The sequence below is a fragment of the Rhodamnia argentea genome, chromosome 6 (genome assembly GCF_020921035.1).
Source record: "Rhodamnia argentea isolate NSW1041297 chromosome 6, ASM2092103v1, whole genome shotgun sequence".
NCBI lineage: Eukaryota > Viridiplantae > Streptophyta > Magnoliopsida > Myrtales > Myrtaceae > Rhodamnia > Rhodamnia argentea.
Window position 1 is genome coordinate 30556040 of NC_063155.1, and position 27895 is coordinate 30583934.

At 41.3% G+C, this 27895-nt stretch overlaps 2 protein-coding genes and 2 long non-coding RNA genes across 4 annotated transcripts; 1 reads left to right on the forward strand and 3 right to left on the reverse strand.

Moving 5' to 3' along the window:
* Positions 1-3562: 3562 nt before the first annotated feature.
* LOC125315640 lies at positions 3563-11145 on the reverse strand. Its single transcript, XR_007198911.1, has 3 exons — positions 11005-11145; positions 10203-10775; positions 3563-3592 (listed from the first exon to the last, which is right to left on the reverse strand). It is a non-coding gene; the product is annotated as an uncharacterized LOC125315640 (long non-coding RNA).
* A 2138-nt stretch (positions 11146-13283) lies between these two features.
* LOC125315421 lies at positions 13284-13704 on the reverse strand. Its single transcript, XR_007198672.1, has 2 exons — positions 13624-13704; positions 13284-13485 (listed from the first exon to the last, which is right to left on the reverse strand). It is a non-coding gene; the product is annotated as an uncharacterized LOC125315421 (long non-coding RNA).
* Positions 13705-18765: 5061 nt separating this feature from the next.
* Positions 18766-19525, forward strand: LOC115752242. Its single transcript, XM_030690335.2, has one exon. The coding sequence runs from the start codon at positions 18853-18855 to the stop codon at positions 19240-19242; it is 390 nt and encodes a 129-aa protein (XP_030546195.1). The 5' UTR covers positions 18766-18852; the 3' UTR covers positions 19243-19525.
* A 2706-nt stretch (positions 19526-22231) lies between these two features.
* LOC115752192 (receptor-like protein kinase HERK 1) lies at positions 22232-26087 on the reverse strand. Its single transcript, XM_030690266.2, has 2 exons — positions 25997-26087; positions 22232-25893 (listed from the first exon to the last, which is right to left on the reverse strand). The coding sequence occupies exon 2, from the start codon at positions 25156-25158 to the stop codon at positions 22663-22665; it is 2496 nt and encodes an 831-aa protein (XP_030546126.2). The 5' UTR covers positions 25159-25893; positions 25997-26087; the 3' UTR covers positions 22232-22662.
* Between the last annotated feature and the right edge of the window lie 1808 nt (positions 26088-27895).

Genomic DNA, 27895 nt, shown 5'->3' on the forward strand with positions numbered 1-27895 from the left:
AAATTTGTCATAGATATACCAGTTTATGATTTTTGAAAGTCAAAAAAATAGTTTGGGGTAAATTTGTCATAGGTGTACCAGTTTGGGATTTTTCGTGGTCAAAAAAATAGTTTATGGTAAGTTTGTCATATATATACCAGTTTAAGATTTTTCATGGTATTAACCCTAAAAAAATAGGGCCGTGATTGTACAAAAGGGAGCAGAAAAGTGAGAAGTTGAGGAAGCTCCACAGGACTATTGAGCAGAAGAGTCAGGGGGTTCGTCCAAGAAGAGTGAGGTCTAGAGTGAGGGGGACGAGAGAGCAGAAAAAGCATAGAGAGGGAGGGAAAGAGTCCACGGGTCCTTCATCCACAATTCGCGTCAGAATTTTGACGACAAAAACACACACGTGAAAGAGGGGATTGGAATTTTTTTTTTTAGAGCACCACCGTTTGAGAGTATTTTTTTTGTCAGAGTCCATGTTTTGTCGTGAAGGAAAAAGAATCAGTCTACACTTGAGTGCTTTCCCCTCATCTTCCAGGCCGCCTATGTCCAAATCATCCATACTAGCCACGAGTCCTGATAACAATCACCAACGCTGCGATATTCGTGTGCTAATTCAGCGAACCATCACGACCACAACCTCTCATCCTCGTCGTCGTTGTCCAACGCCATCATTGTCTCTGGATACCAGTGAGTCTCGTCATCGACGTCGCCACAGCACATCCGCGGAGCTGCTACCAGTGTCCATTGTGAGCACCCCCAAAGTCAGTCGCGAAGTCCTTCACTGTCTTCGTTCAGCCAGTCTCTCTAGCGAGCGTGATCCGTGAGTTGTCCTCGTCAACCGAGTTCAAAAGGAAACAATATCGGGGCAGTTCAGATCAGGTAAAAAGTCTAATCTTAATTCAATTTGCTTGATTTTATTTCCTAATTTTGAATTCGCATGGCTCTCGAATATGTTCAAATTGGGTACTTTTTTTTTAATGAATATTTTGATGTATTCTAGCTGCCTATTTTAAATGTTCTAGAGCTTTGCATATTTTATTGGACTTTAAAAAAAATCGAATTAAAGGAGTGATTCCTTATCGACAACGTTTAAATTCGGATTAATCTCGACCTTGAGATTTGTCTCGATGGCACGGGGATTAAGGTATCTAATCTTAACCACAAGATTTGATTCCTTGATCCAATCCGTCATCTAATTTGAATCGAGAAATATTTTCGTAAAAGATCATGCATGATTTGATTTGTTACGTAAAAAAAGTAAAAATAAAATAAAATAAAAATAAAACACCAAAAATATCTCATTCATGTAGATTGCATATAGTTTAGAACATTCTATTCATGTAGATTGAACACATTCATTTTACATATGCACGTTGTTTAGGCCTAGTAGCATAACCACTATGTCATTTTCATGTCGCATTGATTAGTCATGTCATATATTTTGCCACGTTATTAAAGTTTGACATATCCTATAGTCCGGCATGTCATTTTGTCATATTATTTTCACGTGTCGTATTATTCATCATGTCATAAACTTGATAAGTTATTGATGTCATGTCACGCTCATACGTCATTTAGAATGATGCTCGTTCTTTTTAAATCACTAGATTAGTCTAGTCTAATGCAACATGTCATTGAGATTAGATTCATGTCATTTTTTTTTGCATAACATGTAGATTAGAAGTCATGTTGTTCTGCATGTCACTAGGATTAAAAAAAAAAACATCCTGCATTCATGTCATATTAGAGTAGTTGTCACTAGAATAATTGTATTCTCACAATACAATTACATTCATGCATTGCATCATTCATTTAAATAAAAAAAAATAACTTCACCTTTGGAACTTTAAAATCACAATCCTTAGAAATTACTGACTCAGATAATTTTCATTGAAAAGAAAGGTACCGAAATGGCGTTAATAGAAATATTAGCGTAACCAAAATTCCCAAACTCAATGAATCTACGGTTCGTAGGAATAAAGTATTTCTCCCGATACTTTATTTAGGTGTCTAATCAGCCTACCATAAAATGATTAGTGGCGACTCCAATTTGAAAATATTTTTGATTGTTAAATAACGAACCCTAAGTTGTGATTTAGCATGGATTTGGGAGAATCCGAGTTAAGTTAATTAGATAATTAGCTTGATAATCCATTAGCCTAGAAATCTGATTCTTATGTCGCGACACCCGCCGACCATGAGGGAGGCAGCCCTCAACTAGACCTAGCGAGGGCCGTCGCACCCTCAATTGTGGTCAATGAAGCGCCCCTGACCTTGACCGACGGCACAACGACCCTCGCCCTCGCCCTCGCCCTCGCCCTCGCCCATGGTCGGGGGGGCTTCGAGGGCCCTCTCCCGCGACCGTCGGGGTGGCGACGACTGTGTTCGGCGAGGGCCCTCACGGTGCCCCTTGCTGGCCATGGGTTAAATTCAAGCTGCTTCTTCTTCTTCTTTCTTTTTCTTTTTTTAGAAAATATTAAATAATTAAAATTAAAATATCAAAATAAATAAATAAAATTCATAAAATATTAAAATATTAAAAAAAATTCACGTGTCACTGAAAAATAAATAATATAATAATGAAAAAGTCCACGTAAGACGACTTTCCAAAAATGACACTTAAGTGAACGGTTTTGTTCCGATGTGGCACTCAAGTAAACGGAAAAAAAGTTATGGTACTTAAGTGAATGTCGTATAAAAGTTATGATCTTTCCGGTGTATTTATCTCAAGGTAGATTCTTGCTTGACAATTCGCACTTAATTTTTAAAATAAGAACTAATAATTCTTTCCGTACGGATTGGAGTATGAGTATGAAAGGCCAATGTCTAAAAAAAGAAACAAAAAATAATAAGCAGTCCTTTCTTTTGGGCGGGTATCGTCATGTGGCTTAGTCCCGATCGCTTCTTCGGCAATAGGAGACAATGGTCGAGCAAATCTATCAGAGAGTACACCTCGAGCAGCAATATGCTCTTTTACCATATACATGAATTACTCGGCTGATTTACGGTGCTGCGCAAAAATTCAAAGAGTAATTTATTGTGATCCAAAAACCTATGTCGCAATTAGACTATAGAACTAGTCAAATCCTTCAACACAAAAGTCATTTATTGCATCGAATTTCTAAACTTTTTAATTTAGTCAATTTAATTTTAAACTTTTGGATGATTTTCCATGCAGTCATTCCGGCAAATTCAAGTTGAAAAATTCTGACGTGAAGATTTAGTTAGTTAGTGTTGACCGTTCTACGTGGTACGACCTTGTATTTGGAATGCTCGAGTTTTATTGTAATGGCAAGCTTGAGCCACTTGATCATCGTTATTAGAATTTGAAGACCATTTGTTCTCAGTTGAAGACCAACGGTTTGAGTGAGATCCAAACCATGAATTTCAGCAGTGAGGACGCAATTTCTGCGGTTGATTACACAAAAAAAAAAAAAAATTGACCAAGCAATTAAAATGGTGTTTTCTCTATTGTTTCTCTTCCTTCTTTAATTTTGCAGTAACCAAATGAGCGAATCGAACTAATAAAATAGAGATATTTTGTTTTGGTGGAAGTCGATTTTGCAGTCCACCGAACCATAACGCCTCTATGCTATCCATGGAGGAGCTCCGACAGTGCCACCACTAGCTTAGGGTGCGCATGGCAACACTTCTACTCCGAAAATGATTTTTTTTTTATCAAAAATTGATTTTTCTACTTCTATTTTTGAGCATAAATTGATTTTTCTACTTTTGAAGAGAAGTAATTTTTTTTTAAATTTTTTCGAATGGCTCTAAAACTACTTCTTGAGCACTCCAGATATAGAAAAGTGAAGTTGTGTAACTAAACGAATATCCGCTTCAGAAGTTGCATTAATAAACAAATTTCTGCTCTCGAAACAGTCATAGAGCCTAAATTCTAGGCCAGAAATGTTGCCATGCGCGCCTTTAGCTTTCTTGAAGCTTGCAAAAAAATGAAAAAGATGTTGATCATAACCAAATGCAAAAGATATCACCACAAGAAGGAGAAGCTTCGGCAGGAGAATGGATACCAAACACGGTCCACCTTCGCTCGAAGCTCTCTTCTCCTTCCTCAAAAGCACGCAAGAATTCCATTTTCCGCATAATACTATGAATCACGTGTTTTCTATTTTTTTTATATTTTTCGTGATTGGTCCTGATTGATTGTTAACCGATGTTAGAGATATTTTTTTTTTAGTTTTTCTTGATTGGTTCTGATTGATTGCTAACTCACATTATGCCGTAAATCTATAAATAGGCTCATGTACTCTTCATTTGATAGTATACAATAATTGCACTTTTCTCTTTCTTTTAGGCACATTCTCCGGGCTCGATAGCATGCAATTGCATAGAGAAACTAAATAGGAATTATAAAAGTCAAAATAAAGAAAAAGAGTTTAGGCAAAATATGCAAGCCGACGTAGTTTTTGCTTAACTGTGAATCTCGAGTCCTGGTAGTCTAGGATATGCCTTGCTTGTCCGGCCCATTTGTAGCTAGTTTGATTAGCGGGATTCCTGCATTTGGCTTTTTTCTTTCCTTTTCGTTTGTTTTTGTCATTTGGCCCCTTTTTACTTGATACGAATGGAGGACGACCAACCAAGCTATCATGACCCAAAAAAAAAAAAAAATTGGGCGACCCTGCATGATTGAATGAAGGTACTGAGAAATTCAATCGAGAAACATTTTTCCTAAAGAGGTGACTCGACTGTATTATGCGCGAGTCCTAATCCTATCTACGGGGCACATCTGATTAAAATTCATCGTGCCGATTCACAAATTAATAACGTTTTAACTAGAAACCCCCATCGTGCTCAGCCAAGCGAGATCCAATTCGAATTCTCGCAGCCAATCTGTCTCGGGTTTTCGCAATAGAAACGCAAAAATTACGTGGTCAAGCACGGGCACGAGATTCGACCGAAAAAGGAAAGCCTTATTAAAAGAACAACCTTTGTTTGTCTGGCCCATCTGCCATAAAACAGTGAAGCCTAATCCGCAACCAATTTTGGGGCATGGGCCTTCAAGTTGAGCCGGGCCTCCTGATTAGGTTCTAATTTTGGGGTGCATTTGATTCAGCTTTGGTGGATGTATACGAAAGACTTTATGTTAAAAGAGGTTTTTCAATTGCATATTTTCGAAGTGCAAATAGCGTTTGGTAAAGTGTAATTTAAAAATGCATTGAGAAATAAATTTAATTTAAACGGTGTTTCAACAAATTACACTTGTAAAGGGTTTTTATCTATTTCGAAAAAATAAAACGAACTCATAAGCTTCACCGGACACCGACGACCTAGATTTGGCATCAACAGCAACCTCATGCGAGAGCCGCTTAGGGCAGCACGACCTCGATGAGGGGTCGCCGACACCAGATCTAGTTTGTTGGTGGTCGTATCGAACGTCGTCGGTGAAGTAACGCAAAGCAGAAAATAGTGAGGTTATTTTCGAAGTTTCGAAAATTTAGCAAGGACAAAATTGAAAAAACAAAAAGCCTTAATATTAGGAAATGCTAAGGTCCAAAGCTCCTACGAACTTGCCTTAGGATAAAACACTCTAAAAGACTTAGAGTGTGTGTGGCTTAGCATTTTAAAAGTCCCTTGGGAAAAAGTTTAGGATGCTTGATAATTATTTTCAATGGGTTTTGGGAAAACTGGCCTTGGAAAAGTTCAAAGCTCAATGCTAGTTTCAGCATTCACTAGCATTGAGCTTTCAACTTTTCCGGAATGGTGAAGATCCCCAATTAATGAAAATTAGTCAGTCATCTATTTTTCTCTCAAAAACCTATTAAAAATTCATTTTTACCTTTTTAAAAAAAAGTGAAACCCTAGATCTACTTATCTTCTTAAGAGAGGGCAGTCGACGAGGCCATATTTGGCCGGCGAAGGTGCGATGAAAGGCCGGCGAGGTCGCACGACCTATGTGACCCTCAGCCGATGATCCGAGCCCTTCATCCAAGGGTTTGTTTTTTTAATAAGAAAATAAAAATTACAGCGAAGAAGTCTTTTGCAATTTTTTTTTTCGCGACCTAGGTGACCCTTAGCCGATGATTTGAGCCCTTCGTCAGAGGGTTCGATTTTTTTAATAATAAAATAAAAATTACAGCAAAAAAGGCCTTTGCAATTTTTTTTTTTTTTTGCCAGACACTACTGAACTCAAAATTGCTTTACAATGGATTTTTTTTACCAAATACAATTTGTATATTTCTAAAGCCTTTTAGGTTAATGGCCTCTGTATTTTTTCAAGGCTCATTTTCAAAGCCGTAACGAACGCAGCCTTAACCTCTTTAGAGAAGAAAAAAACAAAAAAACTTGCCAAACGCTTTAGCACGTGTCCAAGGTAGAGGCCGAAGGGCCTTGCCAAACGCGACCTAACACTGGTGTGTATAGCATGGCCACACCATCAACTGGTTATGTGCCTTCAAACCACCATGTTTAGATGGACGCAAGAATGGCCCGTTTATAGCACTCGCCTTGTGATTTGGAGTTTGTGGCGTACTCTGTCGGGTAGAAGAGGGAGCTTCTGCTTTTGTTGTAGTTCTTCGTGGGACTAAACCTCTTTTTACTCTTGGTTTGCGGTTAGTGGGGTTCCGTCGCCCCCATCATTTTCGCCTCTTCAAGCGATAAAGGTTTCCACGTAAATCTCTGTGTTATTATTTTCTTTGAATCCTTTTCTTGTTGCTTCCATTAGTTGTTGTGCTGGTTGTGGGTTGCCTTGGTTGGAAGGGTACTTGCTTCCTCACAGGTGGGATCGAGCGCAAGGTTTGGTGAGCCCTAGGTGTTTGTGAAAATTCCTAGGTGGTGTATGGAGGTGAAGACTAGTAGAATGGTGAGCCTTGAATGGTGCCGCCTATAGAACGTGGAAGGACAAGATACCTGTTTTGCTTTCTTGCAAGGAAATGCATGATCCTATAGAGGGCGACGAGGCCAAGTCTAATTACATCCATGAACAATGGAAGGTACTTGAACGGGAGTGTGGGGTTTCGTTGGGCATTATCATTGCCATCCCTGGGCTCCTTTGATCTTTTGGTTCCCATCTCCTGGCAAATGGATAATCGTTGCCACAACAACACCCTTAAAAATTAAGAAACCGTTATGCTAGCCGGATCCTACGAGAAACAATTGATATCGTTTTCCAACACTAGGTGGAGTTATGAAGTTTCTTTTTACTCTATTGATATCGTCATCCATTGATCGCGAGACTTTCAAGATTTCGCATCACTATTGCGCTTCCATTCACTCAGGAACACTTTCTAGATATGTCCTTCCCTAGCACTTCATTTGGGATAGGGATTAACAATTCCCCCTTGTATGGATTGGAGCACGTAAAGCCCATCTATAAAGTGAATAAAAGAAGCCATCCTTTGCTGCGGGTATCGCAACTTGGCTTGGTCCTGATCACTTTCTTAGAAATATGAGCTAATGATAGAGCGAATCTGTCCAGGGGTTCTCTACCAAGAGCAGGAATGCTCTTTTGCTATGTATTGTGGACTGCTTGGTTGATTTACAACACTTTGTATAGAAGTTACGATATGCAAAAAGGTATAATTCATTATGATTCCATAATCTGTCCCTGAGTGACCATAGAACTGCCCATATATTATGAGAAGCAATTTCATTAACCCTCCAGTACAAAAATTATTCATTGCATCGAATATCCAATGTTGTACAGTAGAGTAGACGGTCTATCACCGTGCATCATTCAACGCACAAACATGCATAGAAGCTTCCAAATTCGTATGCATACAATAAGATGAGAAAAACAACTGTAATTTCTCTCATTTTTTGTCTGGATAGACTACATTATATTCCATCTTATACTTACACAGAGGGCAAGTATACGAGAAAGAATAGAGTCCTCCTCTATGCCCGCATGACGGACAATTACCTGGGTACGAAATCGGGATGCCCATTGGCGGCAGCTTGGCGGGTGGAGCGGGATCTTTCTTGGGCGTCTCCTTAGGTGGAGCCGGATCCTTCTTCGGCGTAGCAGCAGGAGCTGGTGTCACTGACTTTGCAGCGGAAGCAGATGCCAAGGCCGCTCTTTTCCGGATCTTCTTCTCCCTCCTCCAGATGTAGTAGAAAAGGAAACCGCAGAATATGATGATAACAATGACTACGCTGACAATGACCCACGTCGGAGTGTTATTGTCGTCGGATGATACAGAATTTGGATCGACCCATGCCGATGGAGGAGGAAAGTACTGGGAATCCGGATAAGTTTGCGGATAGTTACTGTTCTCCATCAAGAAAACTCTGCACAGTTCAATGCAAGCGGTGAGTTTACAAACATATTCCGGGCATCAATTCATAAGGCCATAACTTTGTTTCATCATCAATTCATAAGTAGTTGCTTGCACATACCTGATACCTTCACAAGAAGAACCCAGCAAACCAGGGAACGATGTGGTTGCTCTAATTCTTACTCGACCTGCAAAGAAGTGAGAATTTTCCTTTGGGGTTGGGGCCTCTCGATATAATGGCTCTCTATCCCTGTGGTGTGTGTATTGGGGTGTCTTGGTCAAGTCTTCGCTTACTTTATTGTGAAGTACGTGAGATGTAATGATTGAAGACGACAGGACGAAGAGTTTGGGAAGCTTCATATCACTTACCAAACACTCACGATTTGAGATTAACCTAATCACTTGCAGATACAAAGCATGAGGACCTCAAATCCCGGACGGTGCTTCGACGGGACTTGAGGGTGGACGCTTTTACTCTTTGAGTCTTGAGAAAGGACGCCAGAAATGCGAAGCATTTCAACTCCGAAGGTTCTTTAGTTAAGAGACATTATCACTATCGTTCATTGAATTTGAGAATTTACACATGCTCATCACAATTGTCTTTCTTCGTGGAGCATATGGTAGGAATAGTGGAAAAATTGTTCAAAAAACATTTTGTCAATTCAGTTCTATACCTTTTAATTTTGTCGGTTGAGTCCTAAATTTTTTCATATTTTATCAATTGAGTCCATCTGGTTAATCTTGATAAGAAATTGCTGACATGAACATTAGGTGTTCTATGTGGCATGATCGGTGTTAATGGGACAATTCTTAATAATATTTTTTATTTCCACTTTTCTTTTCTTTGATTTTTTCTTCACAAAGTGGCCGGCCACTGGCCCCTCGCTGGTCGCTGGTGAGGACCATGATGCTCTAAAAACAAAGAAAAGGAAAGGAAAAAAATAAGAAATTAAAAAAAATTAAAATATTATTAAAAATTATTTACGTTAGTGTCTATCGCGGGGGGGTCGTGACGGCCTTAGGCGACGGTTGTCGCGGCCTCAACGACTACAAGTGAGGGCGCGAGGGCTCTTGTAGATCGGGGCGAGGGCTCCCGCGGTCCCGTTGGCCATGAGGGAGGCGGCCCTTGCCTAGACCTGGCGAGGGACGTTGCACCCTCGGCCGTGGTCAATGAAGCCCCCTCGACCACTACCGACAATGCCATGGCCCTCGCCCTTGCTCATGGCCGGCGAGGCTTCAAGGGCCCTCTCTCGTGGCCGCCGGGGTGACGACGACCGTGGCCGCCGAGAGCCCTCACGGTGACCCTCGTCGGCCATGGGTGAAATTCAAGCTGCTGCTTCTTTTTCTTCTTCTTTTTTTTCCCAAAAAATATTAAATAATTAAAATAAAAATATCAACATAAATAAAAAAATTCCATGAAATATTAAAAAATATAAAAAAATTTCACGTGTTACTAAAAAGTAAATAAAATAATAATAAAAAGTTCATGTAAGACGACTTGCTAGAAATGGCACTTAAGTTAACGGTTTTGTTCCGATGTGACACTCAAGTAAACGGAGAAAAATTTGTGGTACTCAAATGAATGTCATACAAAAGTTATGGCTCTCCCGGTGTATTTATCTCAAGGTAGATTCCTGCTTGACAATTCGCACTTCATTTTTAAAATAAGAACTAATAATTGTTTCCGTACGGATTGGAGTATGAGTATGAAAGGCCAATGTCAAAAAAAAAAAAAGAATAAACAGTCCTTTCTTTTGGGCGGGCATTGTCATGTGGCTTAGTCCCGATCGCTTCTTCGGGAATAGGAGACAATAGTAGAGCAAATCCGTCAGAGAGTACACCTCGATCGGCAATATGCTCTTTTACCATGTACGTGAATTACTCGGTTGATTTACGGATCTGCAAAAAAATTCAAAAAGTAATTTATTGTGATCCGAAAACCTATGTCACAAATAGATTATAGAACTCGTCAATACCTCCAACACAAAAGTCATTTATTGCATCGAATTTCTAATGTTGTACAGTAGAGGAGACGATCTGTCACCGTGCACCATTCAAGTTTCAACACATAAGCATGCGTAGAAGCTTCCGAACTAATTACATGTTGTCCTTTTTGTCTGATTTATTGTCTGGATACACTAGAGTGTATTCCATCTTCATACTTGCCCAGAGGGCAGGTATGTGAGAGAGAATAAATTCCTCCTCTATGCCGGCACGCCGGACAATCGCCGGGGAACGAAATCGGGATGCCCACTGGCGGCGGCTTAGCAGGTGGAGCCAGATCAAGCTGGCTTTGCCGGTGGCTTTGCGGCCGGGGCAGGTGGCGCGGCCGCTTTTCTCCAGATTTTCTTCTCTCGCCGCAGGATGAAGTAGACAAGGAAACCCAAGAATATGAGGAGGACAATCACTATGCTGACGATGACCCACGTCGGAGTGTTGCAGTTGTCGTCGTCGTCGTCGGACGGCGCTGAATTCGGATCGATCCATCCCGATGGAGGAGGGAAGTAGGGGAAACCCGGATAATTCGGTCGAGGGTTATTCTCCATCAAGGAAACTCTATGGATAAATGCAAGCATCAGAGTTCACAAACATAACACAAAACATCAATTCATACGGAAAGAAAAGGTAATAACTCATCAAGAACATGGTACCAAATGAGCAAAGAAACCCTTTTCGATCGCGACGCGAACCGAGAAGATTATACGACCCGAGCGCGAGATGGAGATGATCGATAACAGGACTTCAACAAGATTAAATATAGGTGGAAGGAGGTGCTGGCACTCACCTTAACAAGAAGAACTGAGCGAACAGGGGTGGTGATGTTATTGCGATAATTCTTCCACAACCTGCAAAGATAAGCGAGAGTTTTCGTTAGGTGAGCTCTCATTGTAGTGGGTGGGTGTGCTTTGGTCAGCTCGTCCACACTTTTTTCTTATGGTGAGACGCAAGACGTGATGGTTGAAGGCGACAGCAGAAAGACTTTGTTTGGGAAAAATTTTATATCACGCAACAAACGGAATGATGTTTTTCATAGATACAAACAAACGAGGAAAGCATCCAATCCCGGACGGTGCTTCGACGAAGGACGCGAAACGATTGAGGTTGGACTCTTCCGAGTCTTTGACAAGGAACGCTAGAGACGCGAAGCATTTTAACTCCACAAGCTCTTTATTTGAGTGACGTAATTACGATTTTTCCATTGAATTCGAGTTTTTACACAATCTCATAATCGTCTTTCTTCACGTAGCATATGGGAGGAATAGGCCGAGAATCGGAAAAGTTAAAAAAAAAGTCATAAACTTATTGCATTGGTACCAATTCAGTGCTAAACATTTCAATTGGACCAATTTAATCTTAAACTTTTTTGCATAAAAAAAACCAATTTAGTTTATTCGGCTAATTTAGGCTGGAAATCGCCGACGTAGATACCAATCATCTTACGCGGCATAACCGGCGGTGCCGTCATTTTTTATTTTTTGAATTCTTTGAAATTTTTTCCATTCCCCTTTTCTTTTTGCTAGTGGCGGGTCGTCGAGCCTCGCCCTCGCCCATGCAGGGGGGCTCGAGCGAGGGTCGACCTTGCCGGATCTCGAGAGAGGGCCTTACCAAGGCCCCGGTGCAACCAGGCAACGTCGATCCTCCTTGGGCGTAGCCTATGGCCGGTAGCTAGCGACCGACCACCGGCAATGCAAAAAGAAAAGTAGAAAGGGGAAAAAAAGAAAAAAAAATTATAAAAATTATAAAAAAATGTCAACTTTTGCGCCGATCATACCACGTAGGATGACCGAATTCCACATCAACGATTTTCTGCTTAAATTGGCCGAATTAATTGAATTGGTACAAACCCAAAAATGTTTAAAACTACATTGATCAATAACACAATAGCCTTTTTGAATGGGATTGAGTACAAAGATGTACAATATGGTCAGCACTGATTTTTGTATATGTGCTATTACTCCAACAATATGTCATTTGGACAAGAGTCGTGGAAGGAAAAGAGTTAAAGTAAGAATTTAGGATAATGATACAAATAGTCCCTGAATTTTGGGCCAATGAACAATGTGGTTCATGAACTTTTAATTTATTCATTATGGTCCCCGAACTTCAACCTAATTGCATGTGTTCCCCTGACCTTTAATTTATTCGATATGGTCCATGGATTTTTTATGCATGTTCAACTTGGCCCTGAACTATATGAAAATATTCAATGTTGTCCTTCTATTTATTCGAGTTTAGGAATCACACTGAACAAATTAAAATTTCAGGGATCATATTATAATTTTGGGTCAAAATTCAAAGATCATTTGCACAATTTTGGCAAAAAATTTGTACTTCGGCATGAATTGCTTCCTTCTTTTTTATGTTGCTGTGACTGCTCGGTGCTAGTTGACAATGCACTAATCCCCCGAATGTGGCAGTTTCCATATCTCTACCATATCGTCTAATTAGTCACACACGCTATGACTATTGGAGATGACACTGAAGAAGTGATGACAGTAGGGCCGAATTGAGTGGCTGTAGGATTAATTATTTCTTGGAAATGCTTAGGCTGCGTTTGATCGTTCGGATAAAACTAAGTCTTAGTTGATTGTACCATTGCTCTTGGCAGTTGTTTTGATGTTGGAAGAAGGGACCTCAATTACCAAATGATGAAAACTCGTGCTCTCTTCCGTTCATGCGTTTCTTTACTTCCCCTAATTGCATGAATCGGACGAGAGCTGACAATTTTATACCACAACAAGGAGAGAAATGAGAAATTTGAGAACTACAGTGTACTTCAGTTGTGCCCAGTTTTATTTCTAGTCGGGGTATTGTACGTGGACTCCAACTTCTTTCCTATAGCTACACGATAGGCATCTGAACTTCCCATGATACAACCCTCCGTGGTATGGACACGACGGACAAGTACTTGGCAGCACCGGCCCTGCACCACAACAAGGACCGGGCCCCTTAACTGTCAGAGCATGCGGTTGCGGTGTCTTTGTAGCTGGCGGTCTTGCTGATGACGACGTTGTTGGGGCTGGCTTCGCATCATCGGATGTCGAAGACAGGGTTGTCTCTTTGTCGCGACGTTTCAGGAATATGTAAAGAATGCAGCAGAGCAAGAGAACGGCGATGCCTATGGCCACTTTGACCCACGTCGGCATTTGCGACGTTGACGATGAGGCCGACGAGGGATTGAGCCATGCCGGTGTTGGTGGCGGGTAGTTTTGGAAGCTGGGAGTTTCAGGTTGGCAACAAGTGTTCTCCATGCGAGCTTTGCCACCTGGAGATTGAAAGGGAGATTTCATTTTCTCTTCCAAATCAAGTCGAAAAACCCTTCTCCGATAACAGTCAGCAAATGCAAACGCGCATGTTTACTTAAGAAGAGAGAGAGAGAGAGAGATGTGGGAACGGAACTTACAGAGAGCGGTGCAAAAGAGAGAGACACAGAAGAAAAGTCAACTCGAGGAGTTCTATGAGCTCCCGCAGCAGTGACATGTTCATACATTTGACGAAGATGATGAAATTAAAACAGTGGGATGTTGATTAAATTTTTCTGGGGATCTAGGACTCATGATTGAAGGATTTCCACTAGAAAAGGCAACCCAATTCAGAGTTCGTTCCACGGGGTCAACGAGTCCATGTTAGGATAATCCCATTAGCCAGCTAGCCATCTTCCCCATTGATTAATAGGGACGACGAGAAGGCACATGCATGCATGGGGATCCCGGAAAGACATTTTAAGGAAACTGGGAAATGCACTTTCTTATTGCTTGTTAATGGTTCGTCTCATCCATTACCACATGCCGTAATAATGAGAGATTCAACGCATGCCTTTTCTTAATGTGTTGCAGGTATTGAGTATGGACAAATTGTCTGTGGTCCCAAAGCAAATCATTTCCAGATGGGAAGTAAGTTTCTCCTCCCGTCCAGAAGAGTTGAATCCATTTGAGCGTGATCTCTTCTCTTCACTCGACTCTTCCACCAGTTTGGTCAGCAAATGATAAAGAGTAGTGATAAGATGATGGTTCTTAGAACCCCTAACTTTTTTCAATTTTGTTAGGCGGGCATTATTCGATTCTCAGTTATCGTCATAGCGATGCGCGTACAATGAACTGACATAAATCTTATGTCAAAAGCCCGAAACGAATTTCCTAGGTGTGGGAGCTGATCAGCTAACTAGACACACTATTCGATCCCATCACGTTGATCGGATAGTGACTAGGCAGCTGGACATTCACTCGCGATTGAGATATTTTCATGTCATGGAACAAATTTTTTTCCAATACACGCCATTCTAAAATTAGAAACCCCAGTACACTTTCACATTGCACGCAAAATAATAAAGGATAAACGGATTAGAAGTCCTAAAACTTGTCACGGAGATATAATTAAATCTTAAAACTTATAAAAAGTGCAATCAAGTCCTAAAACTTGTCAAATTGGTGTAATGGAGTCTTTCCGTTTACTTCGTTCAACTTAGCTAACAAAAAATGCTTACTCGACTCTTTGAAAAAAAATATTTTCTCTACCTCACGTGGCAATGACGTTGTCAAATAATGAAACATAATGCCAAAACAATATTGTTGTGGTCCAAATCTGATTTTTAATATAAGTTTTATTTAAATTCAATTAAATTAAAAATTAAGCTAAATTAAAAATGAAGAAAAAAAATGAACCTTCGCCCCACCATTTCAAGAAGGGCCGGTGAGGGTGGGGACTACTAGAGGGCGTCATCTAGCCCTAGCCATGTGCCGGCGGCCTGGCGCCCAGTGGTCCCCCTTTTTGGTTTTTGTTTTTTTAATATAGCTTCCTTAAAATTTAATTAAAATAAATAGATACTAAAATTAGATTTGGATCAAAATGACGTCATTTTAAACAGCATTTTCCTTTGCCCAAATCGGACAGAGTTAACGGAAAGACTTGATTCAATCAATTTCTCAAGTTTGAAGACTCAATTACACTTTTTACAAGTTTTATGATTCAACTGCAGTTTCCGCAAGTTCTTAAAACTCAATTGTAGTTTCTTGACAAGTTTTAGGACTTTCAGTAGACTAATCCAAAAACAATAATGCGGCAATTTTAAAATACAACACTCTTAGCAGGTTCTTCTTCGTGGCAAATGCAGGACAAAGCTAAAAACCAGTAGCTAAATTTTCAACTGGAAGCATGTGCTGTCTTTGTTTATTGAAAGATTCTCGATAATCAAGCCGACGTCGTTGACCCACGACCGGTTGCATTAACAAAAGATTCTTATTCCATTGGCCTGCATGGGAAACTTATCTCTGGACTGACGAAGCAAATGTCATCTTCAATGCTTTCTGTCCGAATCGTGCGCTGTGAAAGAGGGCCCGAAGCTGCACTGTAGGTCTAGGACTTGAACCAAAATCGAGTTGTTCTTTGTCCTTCCTAGTAATAGCTTAAGGCAAGTTTTTTAAAACAAGGGAAAACGAACATGCTGCCCATTTGTTTTGTGTAGTGGTTTGGCGAATATAAAGTGGTTGGGCACGTAAAATGTCGCCTACCGAATAGACAAAGCATCGGATCAAGGGAGTTATGGTCGTAAACAAAAACAAAAGAAGGGACTGCTGCTCTTTTGCGAAAGTTTGAAGCTTCCCCGTTGTCGGCCGGCGTTCGATATAGGTATAGCCAAAACACGAGCTATTCAAGTCGTTCCCTTCTTGATGTTTCGTAACGAATCAATCTATCCCGCTCCACCTAACTCGTCATCATTTGTGTCCACATGTGACAAATTATTGCGCCTTCTCCTATTCGTGTATGTTTCGTGCACGGAAAGCTTTCTAATGGCAAAGATGGGCAGGATGTGAAAAATGTCAAAGTTTGTATACCGGCACTTACTTTAGTGCCAAACTTTTTCACCGGCTCACTTAAATGTCAAATCAGGAAAAAAACGATCACGTAAGTGCCAACAACTAGAAATTTCTTCCAAAAAAGTATACGTGCTATTTAAAATTAAAACATTTTAGTTACATGGCATTTATAAATAAAAAAAATAAATCTACGAGGTAATTTTTTTTAATAAACCATGTGGCAATTTTTTTCGAAATTCAATCTTTAACTTAAAAATAAGATGAAAAAAAGTTAGCGAATATAAAGGGGGTTGCAGCAATGAGGCTTGCATAGCCCTCATCGTTGCCGCCCCACCATGGCCGACGATGGGTGGGGGGCTGGTCGCAAGCCTCGTGTCGTGGCCGACGACCCCCGCCAACCATAAACGAGAGTCGCGGGCATCGGCCGGATCTAACGAGGGTCGCATGGTAGGGTGGCAACGGCAAGCGCAGCAAGCCATCGTCGCTGCAAGTCCTTTATTTTTTTAACTTTTTTTTATTTTCTTATTTTTTTTCAATACAGTGAGCAAATTTTTTGCTGATTTTTTTTTTTTGGAAATAAAAACGCTGGAGATTGCCATTGCTGGAGATTGTCATTTGCAGATAAAAATTCTGCAAGTTCGAATGTTTTCGCTATGTTTGAACTGTTTTTATCTTTTAAAAGTTTTTAGCTTATTTTTTAGTCTTCTATTGTTGACTAGATTTTCCAATGAGCCACGTAGGCTTAAGTCATTAATAAGAAAAAATGCCACATAGGATTTCTGGTCAAGCTGACCGAAGTTAGCACTAAAGTCATCATTTTTATAAAAAATTGACAATTATCCGAAAAAAAATTTTGATACTAAAATGAGCGTCGTAGACAAAATTTTGAGACTTTTTGTGTCCTTCTATCGGCAAAGATGTGCATAACTATAGAAGCCGCTCTTTTCACCCCATTTATTACTAAACTACAACTTTGTAAATAGTTGATCAAAATTCCCTTCAAATTAAAAACTTAGTTTTTTAACTGTTCTTCCTTTATTTCCTCGCGGCAGGATCTCCGTCTCCTTCATTATGTTGATGCTTTTGCAGTAACTTGAAGTGCTCTTTTCTTTTTTCCTCGAGGAAGATGGGTTAAGACTTAAGAGGTGCATAAGAGAAATGTCACTTGCGTTGCTGCCACCTTCGATGAAACCATCCCTAGTCACCACCAAAAGACCGCCACTACGTTCGACCGCCGCCGCCACTCTTTTCTGTCCCTTGTTGTCCTTACGTGCTCCCCTCTCTCTCTCTCTCTCTCTCTCTCTCTCTCTCTCTCTCTCTCTCTCTCTCTCTCTCTCTCTCTCTAATGCCCTCTCAACCCTGTGCTAGGTCATGGTCATGACCTTGAATCAGCAATGATCTTGAGTCAAAGGTTGTAAGAAGAGGGATGGTCACGCTGCGACGGTAGAGGCCAGTGATCGAGAGTGATGTGTCCAATGACGACGGTGTTGGGCTAGGCATGAGGGTAGGGGCGGGGCCCCTTTTGGGCTTGATTTGAAACGGGCTTTAGTCAGCAGACATGTCTTTTCTTTAAATTCACAGAAAGCCCATATACTTTTCTGGGCCTTTTCTTGTTTGGTCCATGAGCCCATGAACTTGGTTTGTTTTTGTCAGCTTGGATTGGAACCCTTATATCTTCTTCTTCTTCTTCTCCTCGTCTCCTCTCTTTTTCTTTTTTTACTATTGTTCCCCATTGCTTCCAAGATAATCCTTGAAAATCAATGCTTATCGCATAAACCTGCGCACGGTTGCCGGAATTTGATGTATCTAGGCGGCCGCGGCACCCCCTGCCCACGAGAATCCTGATGAAGGGTTAACATCTATTTTAATCTACCTTGACTCTTTGGATTGATTGATGTTTCCTTTTTTCCCCTATCGAAATTCTCGATCCACTGTCGGAATAAAATGTTGTCGCCATAGGTGTTGATGCACTTTCACAATCTAATGAGTTTTTCGTTCTATATGTAAAACCAGCGACACGAAGTCTTTTTTGTTGACAGTATCACGGTATCAACATGCGAATGTTTTACGAATTTTAAATTGCGCAATCAATAATAATAATAATAATAAAACTAAACCAATTTGGAGTCCAATAGAAGTGCAGAAAAAAATACCGTAATTATATACTGAAGTCAAATATGGGTTGTGTGCTCATCACCGATAATGATCGAGTTTCGATGATCGGCCGTCGAGTGTGCTATAATGTAATAACAAATCCGTTCTTATGAAAGGAGGAAATTGTTACAGCTAGTACAAAGTTGATTTATTTTTCAGATTTGCACTTGATTGTAACGCTTTGCGATTGGTTTTGTCTCGATGGGATTCCCAATCTCTTCTTATTGCGAGAGTATCCGATTCCGATTCCAATTCCAATTCCAATTCAAAATCCCACTTAATTAAGCCAATAAGAGTCAATACAAGGAAAGAAGAGTAAAGAGCATGTTACTTAGCACTTTCTTTAACGGAGAGGCGTAGCACTTTCTTTAACGGAGAGGGGAGGCTGCTTTCCCCCTTCTCTAATGTGCACGAATGGACCGTGACGACTTCATCCCTATGCTTTTAAATATTTAGCAGATGCGTGCATTATCTTGGCTCTAACTTCAGAGGCATTCAAAAGTTTTAAATTCAGCTTCCACATGCCACCCATCCATTTGCGCACACATTCACCTTTCACCTACAAACCCGTTAAAGCACAAACCGACCCCGCTATAAGAAAAGCCAAGTACAGATGCCAAGCCCCCTCCATAAAGTTGCGCCCGGCACCTCTGGAAACGCTCGCCATGGCAGCTTCCACCTGCATGACAAGTTGCATCGTGGACGGCGACGCCCGGATGGGGTTGAGGTATGTGAGCCTCCGCAAGGGGCCGGGACCGGGTGGTGACAGTCTCCCAGCAGGGCTTGGGTGGCGGTCGCACCCTGGAGTGGTGGATGGGATATCTTGCAGGCAAATGTACCTGAGGAGCTACCCTTTCTCCAGGAAAGAGAGTGTGCCCGAGAGGACCAAGAAGTGCTTGGGGAGAGTCAAGAAGGGAGTGGCTCGCGGGAAATTGGTGGTCCAGAGGGCTAAAGAGGTGTCCTGCTCTGCCTTCCTGGCGATATTTCATCGCCTTCTCTCTTGCACGGCCAAGATCGATGTTGCTGATTATCATCTCTCCCAGGGAGACTATTGAGCATATACGACTGTTTCTCTTCGCCTTGAATCTTTTCTTCTGTCTTTTTCTTTCTTGTTCTGGGTGTTATGTGCTTCATATAGGGAGAACTGTGTATTATATCCATGATGGGATGGTGGGTCGAATGCAAAGATCAGGGCAGAAAGGTGGAAGCTGTGACACGATGATCGGTGTTATGTTCTATGAATTTCTCGTCTTTTCAATTTTTTTGGAAGATGAAGTTCGTTTTTGTGAACTTGTTACTTCTTACATTAATTCACAGAGGTTCTTTGATTTCCGCTTCTAGTTTGTGTCTGAATTTGTTTGTGAAGGGGTTTCGGGATTGTTAAAGCGCAGCGAAATATATTTATAAACCAAAACCCTAGACATGATCCATGTGTATATTGAAATCAATAGGAGTTCAAGATGTACAAAGATAAATTGACAATTGATTGTGTCCGGATTAGCACCTCAAGTGTTGCGCTTCTACCGGTATCTACACACACACGAACCGAAGTCTCCAACGATCTAAGTGCTAGCTTACGGATCTTGGAGCTCCTCTTGCTTGATTGCATTTAATCTTTGAGACTCTCTCAAAGATTTAAGAACAGAGAACGATTCTCCGTATTTTGCTCCTTCGGAATAAGACTTTCTCAATTCTATGAGGCGTCTCTAGGGTTTTCACTATCTCAAGGGTTTTTTTTCTTAATAATTGGCTATATATAGCCTCAATATTTACACGTAACAAAACAAGAAGAAGCGGGGCTGGGCGATTCGGGTCCGCCAAACCGTTTATCTCTAATCGTGCGTTTAATCGTTATCTCATAATATGCACGATCGCGTAAATATTTAGAATAGAAGAATAAATTAAATCTACTTCTTAAGTAGATCAAGGTGCAGAGAAAATACGAACTCGGTTCGTTATTGTGTACGATCCCGTAGATTTACTAAACATTAATAGTGTGCTTAAAATCATTTTTGGCCCACAAGTTATAAGTGATTTTTAGCAACACATTATGACCACCTAAGTATAGTGAAGGTCGTTTTTCAATACAACATAATTTACAATTGATGTTAGAGTATCAACCTTGATTAGTTCCTAGGGCAGACTGCTAACACTTTGGAGAAAAGAGACAAAATTCCACTACTTCCAAATTCAACAAGGAAAGCAAGATATGACCTTGCATTCAGCGACAACACTCAATTTCGCAAAACCAATTCCCAAGTCTAATTCAAACAGGAGGGTGAAGAGAGAGGACTAGTACGGATCGGGCGTTTGCTCGAGCATTGCGAGTCTCGATATAAATATACGCATGACATAATTTTAATGGAGGATCTTTGTATAAGTTAAGTGGTCCTGGAACTTCACAACTTTTTTCCTTAAGGAATAAATCACTATATGTCACGAGCAAGTATAGGATAAGAAAAAAAATGTCGGGACTCGTCATCCGAAAGGTGGGACATAGCTCCATGAAAGCTCATGCCTGGAGTTTATTTCGGAGTTAATTCCGGTGAGTGAGAGCGAGAGAGAATGAGAGAGATGTGGGTAGTTGTAAGTTGGGAGGGGTAGGCTGATGGTGGGATCATCACTTTGGTTTCTGTCTCAGCTTTCATGGGGTCATTATCATTTGATTGACGCTTCTCTTGACAGAAACGCGCACTTAGGAACGATGCTGAACAAAGGCAAGCACCATTATAAAACTCATCGAACACATGTTTGAGTTTATACATGCCATGGAACATGAGACACGACGCTGGATCGGGTGCGTCGATCATGATGAGCTTCTGATTTCAGGTTCTTTATATCTTCTTAATTATTGTGTAATATCTTAATACGTCCATGAAGTGGGTGGATGTTATCTCTACCCTTACCAGCAATTAGCAATACAGTTGGGTTTAATTAGTCAATTAACATGATGATGACATCAATCCACTTAAAGCAGGCGTAATTTGTGGACCAAATTCAAAAGGCTTTTCAAGTCTGGCCGAACTGGTCTTGCTGAATCCTACCCGTAACCAACTTCTTTTTTGTGCACGAGATGTGACTCAAGGCCAGATTACCGGTGAGCACGGATAATGTGTGCCTGAGCTGATACTGATAGACATCAATTCGGACAGAAATCTCGACGGAGATGACAGATTTGACGTTAGCTTAAGGATATTCATTTGTTTGTTGTCAGTCAAAAATCAAATTTAAATTCCACCTTAATATCGTCTGGATGAACTATGAAGCGGATCATAGCAGGAATCCAAGGAAAACCACATTGCATTCCACGAATGATTGCCGCAATTAAACATGTCAAATTTGGGGTGGACATGGCTCATCGCATAATGAAATACTAGCTCTAATGGAATAATGAGAAATGGATTAACAAGAAGAGCAGATCTAAACTAGAGCACTTTCTTGAAGCCTTGGTCTGACTTCGCATACGGTTTTGGGAGGTCAAGCGATGGCAAAACTTCAGCATCTGAGTACTCGATTTCAGGACATGAGGAGAGGATGATCATGCATGCGGGGGAGGAAGAGATGGCTGGGAACGTTTTTGGTGGCCGTTGAGACTCGAGACAATGAATGGGGATGGCCGGTGAGGTTTTCCATGGTGGCCGTATCAAGTTGTCCGCAGAGGCAGAGACAGAGACAGAGACAGAGACAGAGACAGACAGAGAGAGGAGGGAGGCGGGGGGGGCGGTGTTGTTCTGCTTCTGCATTAGCGAAAGAGAGATGCCGTAGGAAGAAGATGGGGTCGGATAACATGTACGCAAATGTTGTCTACTTTCAACTTTCCACCAACGAAAACGTGGGCAGCAGCCAATGTGATCAGCAGATAGTCTGTGCACCTCCAACCGTTAAACATATACGACAGGCGACGATCAAATGCAGCAGAAATGGAGAAGTAACAGGATTCATTCATGTGCACAAATGCAGCAGAAACATGAACTTAGGAAATCATTGTGATTTCGACAGGAGACGATAAAAGCGATGATTCACAATTAAAATCCAGCCAATAGGTTCAAAGAAAGGTGAAATAAATGAACTTATAAACATTGCTGTGAAGTGTGAACACGGAAAGGAACAAGTAAACATGACAAGAAAACGATTCAGATTCAACAGCTTTTATCAGTAATCAGATTCATTGCTATCAGTCTCCTAAAACAGACACCAGTATTCTTTCTGTTTAAAGTCAGGTCCATCCGTAAGCAAACTCCATCAACTGAGACATCAATGACACATGAAACTAGGTGGGTTCCTACCCTTCTCCTGGTCCCTCGACTCAACCAAAGTTGCATTGTGGCACACCCAAATGGTCCATTTGCATGAAGCAGCAGCAGCACTAGCACGCCAAGCTCATCGATGCAACTAAAGTAAATCATACCTTACCATGGTCGGTTGGAGAAAGAATCAGAACAAGAGGCGAGCAAGATGAATCAACCTAGTTTACATCATCTACCCTCGGAGTTCACAAGCTGCGAGAACACTTTACTCATCGAGAGGTCGTCGACACTGGATACTTCAAACTGCGCAGTGGAAATTGTTGGATCGACATTGCTGAAATTGTGGACTTGAGGAGACAGCTCACCGATCACGTTAGTACTGTTTTCTTCAGGGTCACCTTGCACAACCGCCTCTTGAAGTTGAAGGGCATATTCCAGATTCCACAGCACATCTCCCATTGAAGGCCGATCAACCCCGAAGTCGGCCAAGCACTTCTCAGCCGTTTCCCCAAACTTCCTAAGAGAATCAGGTCTGATTTTACCCACAAGAGTAGGGTCTATGATCTGATCCAATTGCCCTTTCTTTTGCCACTTCATTGCCCACTCCGCCAAGTTCACCTTTTCCCTAGGGAGTGATGGATCAATAACGGGTCTTGCACAAAGGACTTCGAGCAGGACCACCCCAAATGAATACACATCGGATTTTTCGGTAAGTTGTTGCCTTCTGAAGTATTCCGGATCAAGGTATCCGAAACTCCCTTTCACTGCTGTACTCACATGGGTCTGATCAATTTCCGGCCCTGTCTTGGAAAGCCCAAAATCAGCAACTTTTGCCATGAGGTTCTCGTCAAGCAAAATATTTGCAGACTTCACATCGCGATGGATGACCGCTTTTGCATAGCCAGTGTGAAGGTAGTGGAGCCCTCTAGCAGAACCAATGCATACCTCAAGCCTCTGCTTCCAGCTCAGGCTAGGATGGTCAGAGCCATAAAGATGGCTCTTCAGTGTGCCGTTCTCCATGTATTCATAAATCAAAATCATCTCACTCTTTTCATCACAATACCCAATCAAAGAAACCAGATGGCGGTGGCGGAACTGTGAAAGCATCTCGATTTCAGTTTGGAACTCCGCAAGTCCCTGTTGGGACCGAGGATTACCCCTCTTAACAGCTAATCTTGTTCCATCATTCAATTCTCCCCGGTACACTTTTCCAAACCCGCCAATACCAATGACCCAACTCTCATCGAAGTTGTTCGTGGCCTCTTGAACAGCCACAAAGGGAAAGCGATACCCAAGATTGGAAGCAGCGCTAAGGGTTGTTCCATTAGAGTATTTACTCCCCATGGTGTGAGAATTGCCTCCATTAGTGGATAATGGCATCCATGTCTTGGACAGCCCCTGCTTTGCAAGTCGTTGTTGCCTTCTTCGGCACCACCAAAAGAGAACTCCAGCCAAAAGTGCTGCAATTAATGCCCCAATAGTAATACCCACTACAACACCGACATTTTTTTTTCCAGAGCCAGGACCTGAAGATATTCCTGCCGCCACCCCATTGAGGCTGCCATCAGAATTGTTCATTTTCATGATCTCTAACCCATTCAAAATGGCATTAGGGTAAGCGCCATTTGCCGTATATGGACCAACACTTACACGAAGCTTATTGCTTACTGATACCCCTGAAACTAGATCGAAGAAATAGGGAGCAGCCAAAACATTTTCCAAGATACTACTCAAATCAAGGTCACTAATAACAACAGATGAGTCAAGATAGACATTGAAGTAGAGCTGGTTAAGCGATGGGCTCACTATATCACAGAAGTGAAAGCGAATAAGGTGTCTAAATCCAACATCTACATCAAACTCCCAGGTGACATTGAAATTGCTATTAGGATCACTTCCCGAGTTCATCTCAGTTGCAGTGCCGTAGACTGAAGCGGGAGCAGTATCCTGCGTTGGCCCACCCGGTACATACTTAACTGCTCCAACCTTCGACACATTTATCGCCAGATTAGGTTGGACTAGAAAATCATAGTCAGGATCCCAATTTCTCCAGAGAGTATCATTCATAGCGGAAACTTGTTGTCCACCCATGTTCAATCTCCAGACTGTCTCAAGAGCCTGCGACAAGAGACCTTGAAACTTCCCCGAAGGAAGAGTATTTGCATCATCCTGAATTAAAGTGTCGGGCATGGAGACAACTTCAATTGCATTCAGAAATGCAAAAGAGTTATTGGAGGGGGTGATGGTGACAACAAGATTACTCGACGTTACGTTCAGGGAAAACTCTTTCATGACACTGCCACTGGCGGTAAAATTACTGAGGAGAACAAAGTCTTGGGCTGAAACAGCAAATTTAGCAGTGCTCATCTTGTAAGATTCATAATCAAAAGGAGAGAAATAGAGCCGAATCCAGTGCCTACCACCCTGGCTGATGGGAAATGTGTATCTCGTGGAACCGGTAAAGACTCTCGCGGTCTGATAGAGCTGGGAGACATCAGATGAATTAAGAGAGTTTGAAGCACTGGCCAGAACATTTTGCGGGGTGGAAAGGAACTTTGAGGCTTCCTTATCGGCAAGAAAAACACGGCCACTTACAGTGGTATTGGTTGAGGATCCACAATCTATTAGGTAATTATCTGGAGGAGAATACCCATTTGAAGACCGAGACAAACACAAGATTGACAAAGCCCACAGAAACAATTCAAAGCTTGTATCGCACTTCATCTACGAACTTAAGCTAAGGAGCTCAGCAATCAAACTACCTTTGAGCTAGGCAAAGCTCAAATCTTGATTTCTCATACAGGAAGCAGCGAACGACCGGGGAGGTACAGGGGTAGAATCACAAAGGGCAAGCACTCGCGATCATGAACTAACCAGTAAAAAAAAAAACAATACAGAGATAGCAACTTCAAGATCTTATCTAGAAGATATGAGATTTGTAAAGAAGAAAAAGAGCAACCGATCCCAACCAGGGAGACGATCAAGATCAAAACCCTATTGACAGAACTCAACAGGAAACGTTAAAGATGGCACCTTTATAGCGGATAGAGCACCAATACAGAGAAAGAGAGAGAAACGCACAAGCCCAGCTTTGAATGGCGAATCAGACGAACACGGTGGGAACGTTTGAAGAGTCCCGAAACACCCAAAAAGACTTTTAAGAGGGAACAAACGGGGATTGCAGAGAGAGCACCCAAAACTGCGAGGCACTATAGCTGGTGTGTCCTCGGTGACAACCCAAGGAGGAAGACAGATTCATAGACTTGTTTATACTTTCTACGATCACGAAAAGAGAAGCAATATGTACGAAAAGCTTTAAACAAGTGGGAGTCAAAAGGGGCTGGAGTCGGAGCAACTATATTCTAAAAAACAAAAGCATGAAAGCAACCCAGCTACGGTTCAGCATGTGGTAGAGAGCTGACCTCGTCTTTAAAATGAAACCGGCACTTCATGGGAAAGCTCAAAGCTGCAAGGGGGAATACGTCAATGGAGACGGCAGGGATTATTTTTTCGAAGGGTGTGCTGGGGATTGGAGAAGAATGAGTTACGTAAAGAATTTTACCCTCCAATCGTGGATGATAACAGTTGCGACTACTACTGCCGTTTCTGGGGTACGTTAGCTGAAGAGTTTCTTTCTAATTCTTTGCAGTTTCAACCTTTCGGGGATTGAGTGCTATCTATCTTTTCTTCCTTCTTACGAATCATGTAATTGTTCGACCTAATCATGACTTGTCATGTCATGAGGGTCCCTATTGTCTTACTTGAGTGGTTGTATCATTGAACGAATTCCCGAATGTACAGTTTTTTCTTTTTTTTTTCCGTAGTTCTCATACAAATTATTGACATATTCACAATCTTGCAAGGTTTTATGGGAACGGACAATGTTTACTCTCTTTCTTTGTTGAGATTCGTTTGCCAAAAATTCTGAAGGGCCTGCATGATAATAATTCTACTTTAAAAAAGTAATTTTAATTAAAATTATTTTTTGTAAAGGGCCATGCAGGCCCGAAGGACATTGTTAACTGTTTGAGGAAAAATGAGATATGTCCGGAGAAATAAGGTAAATTATAAGGTATTTGTGGAAAACAGAGAGAGAAAAAGATACGTAATTTCCCTTTACCCAAAAAAATATATATATGTAATTTCCTCCTTTTTTTTAATCTTTCGTTCCCGTACAAAGTAGAAGCGGCTTGTATGGTAAATTTTGATCCATCCAAGATAGTAAAGTAATAAGTGCCTTGTTTTGGGAGAAATAAGCACGTGAAAAAACCCCATGGTAACATTAGGTAAAGATTGAAGAGTCCTAGGCCGTCTCTCTCTTCAAATTGAAGATGGGAAATTGGGAATGGAGAGAGAGAGAGAGAGAGAGAGAGAGAGAGATATGAAAACAAGAAGGTACTTCTAGGGCCGGTGGTTCGATATTTCTATCTGCAACATTGAATATTTATTTTTTTCCTCTTCTTTGATGGTGCAACTGCAGCACAAGCTGGCAACTGGAAGCACCGCGACCTTTTCCATGTATGACTTGATTGTTGGGGGGACGTTGTCGGCATTCAATGAAGAAAATATCAAAAACCTTAGTGTCCACATCATGATTGTTGAGGGAAAATTGCCATGGAGTTGAATCATGTTCTCCTTTTTCTTTTCGTAAACTCACCCTGCGCTATTAAACTGACGAACGTCACTTTCTTTAACCCTATCCCAAGTATTAGACCCAAAAAAAGAAAACCATGTCACGGGTAAACCCGTGAACGGATAGATCTGATCGGGGTTGGGTCGGCATTGCATTGGTCGAACCACGTTCTACCTAAATTGACCCGTTTAATCGGTTTTGACCAATTTTCATGCAATACAGATATACTCAGTCATTTTCGACCCAATCAATACACAACTCATATCGGACTTGACTCAATCCATATTGTTAAAGCACCTCCATATCTAAACAAATTTAGAAAAATACATACGCAAACTAACGTGAGAGCATAGAGTGAGCGAACGCGAGATCGAGTGACGACGAGAGAGTCATAGAGGAGGATTATGTCTAAGTAAATTGTGAACCCGTTTAACACCGGTATTACTTTGAGTTTTACTATTCTAAACATATTGATGGGGAAAATTGTCAGAAAAGCCCTAAACCTACTACACATTTGTCAATTTAGTCATAAACCTTCTGTACTTGTGTCAATTCAATCATAAACCTTTTGCATTTGTGCCAATTCGGTCCATCCCGCCAACTTTGGGCGACTAGCGCTAACGTGGACCCGATCGATCTTTATGGGATTATTTTTAATAATATTTCAATATTTTTCCAAAATCAATATTTTTTTCTTTTTTTTTCATTTTCTTATTCATCTTCTTCTTCTAGTTGTTATCGGATCGGGGATCGAATGGAGGCAAGGGCTGACCTTGCCGGCCATCGGCACCACCGTCGCTAGGTGAGATCGGCGACGCCCAAAAGAAA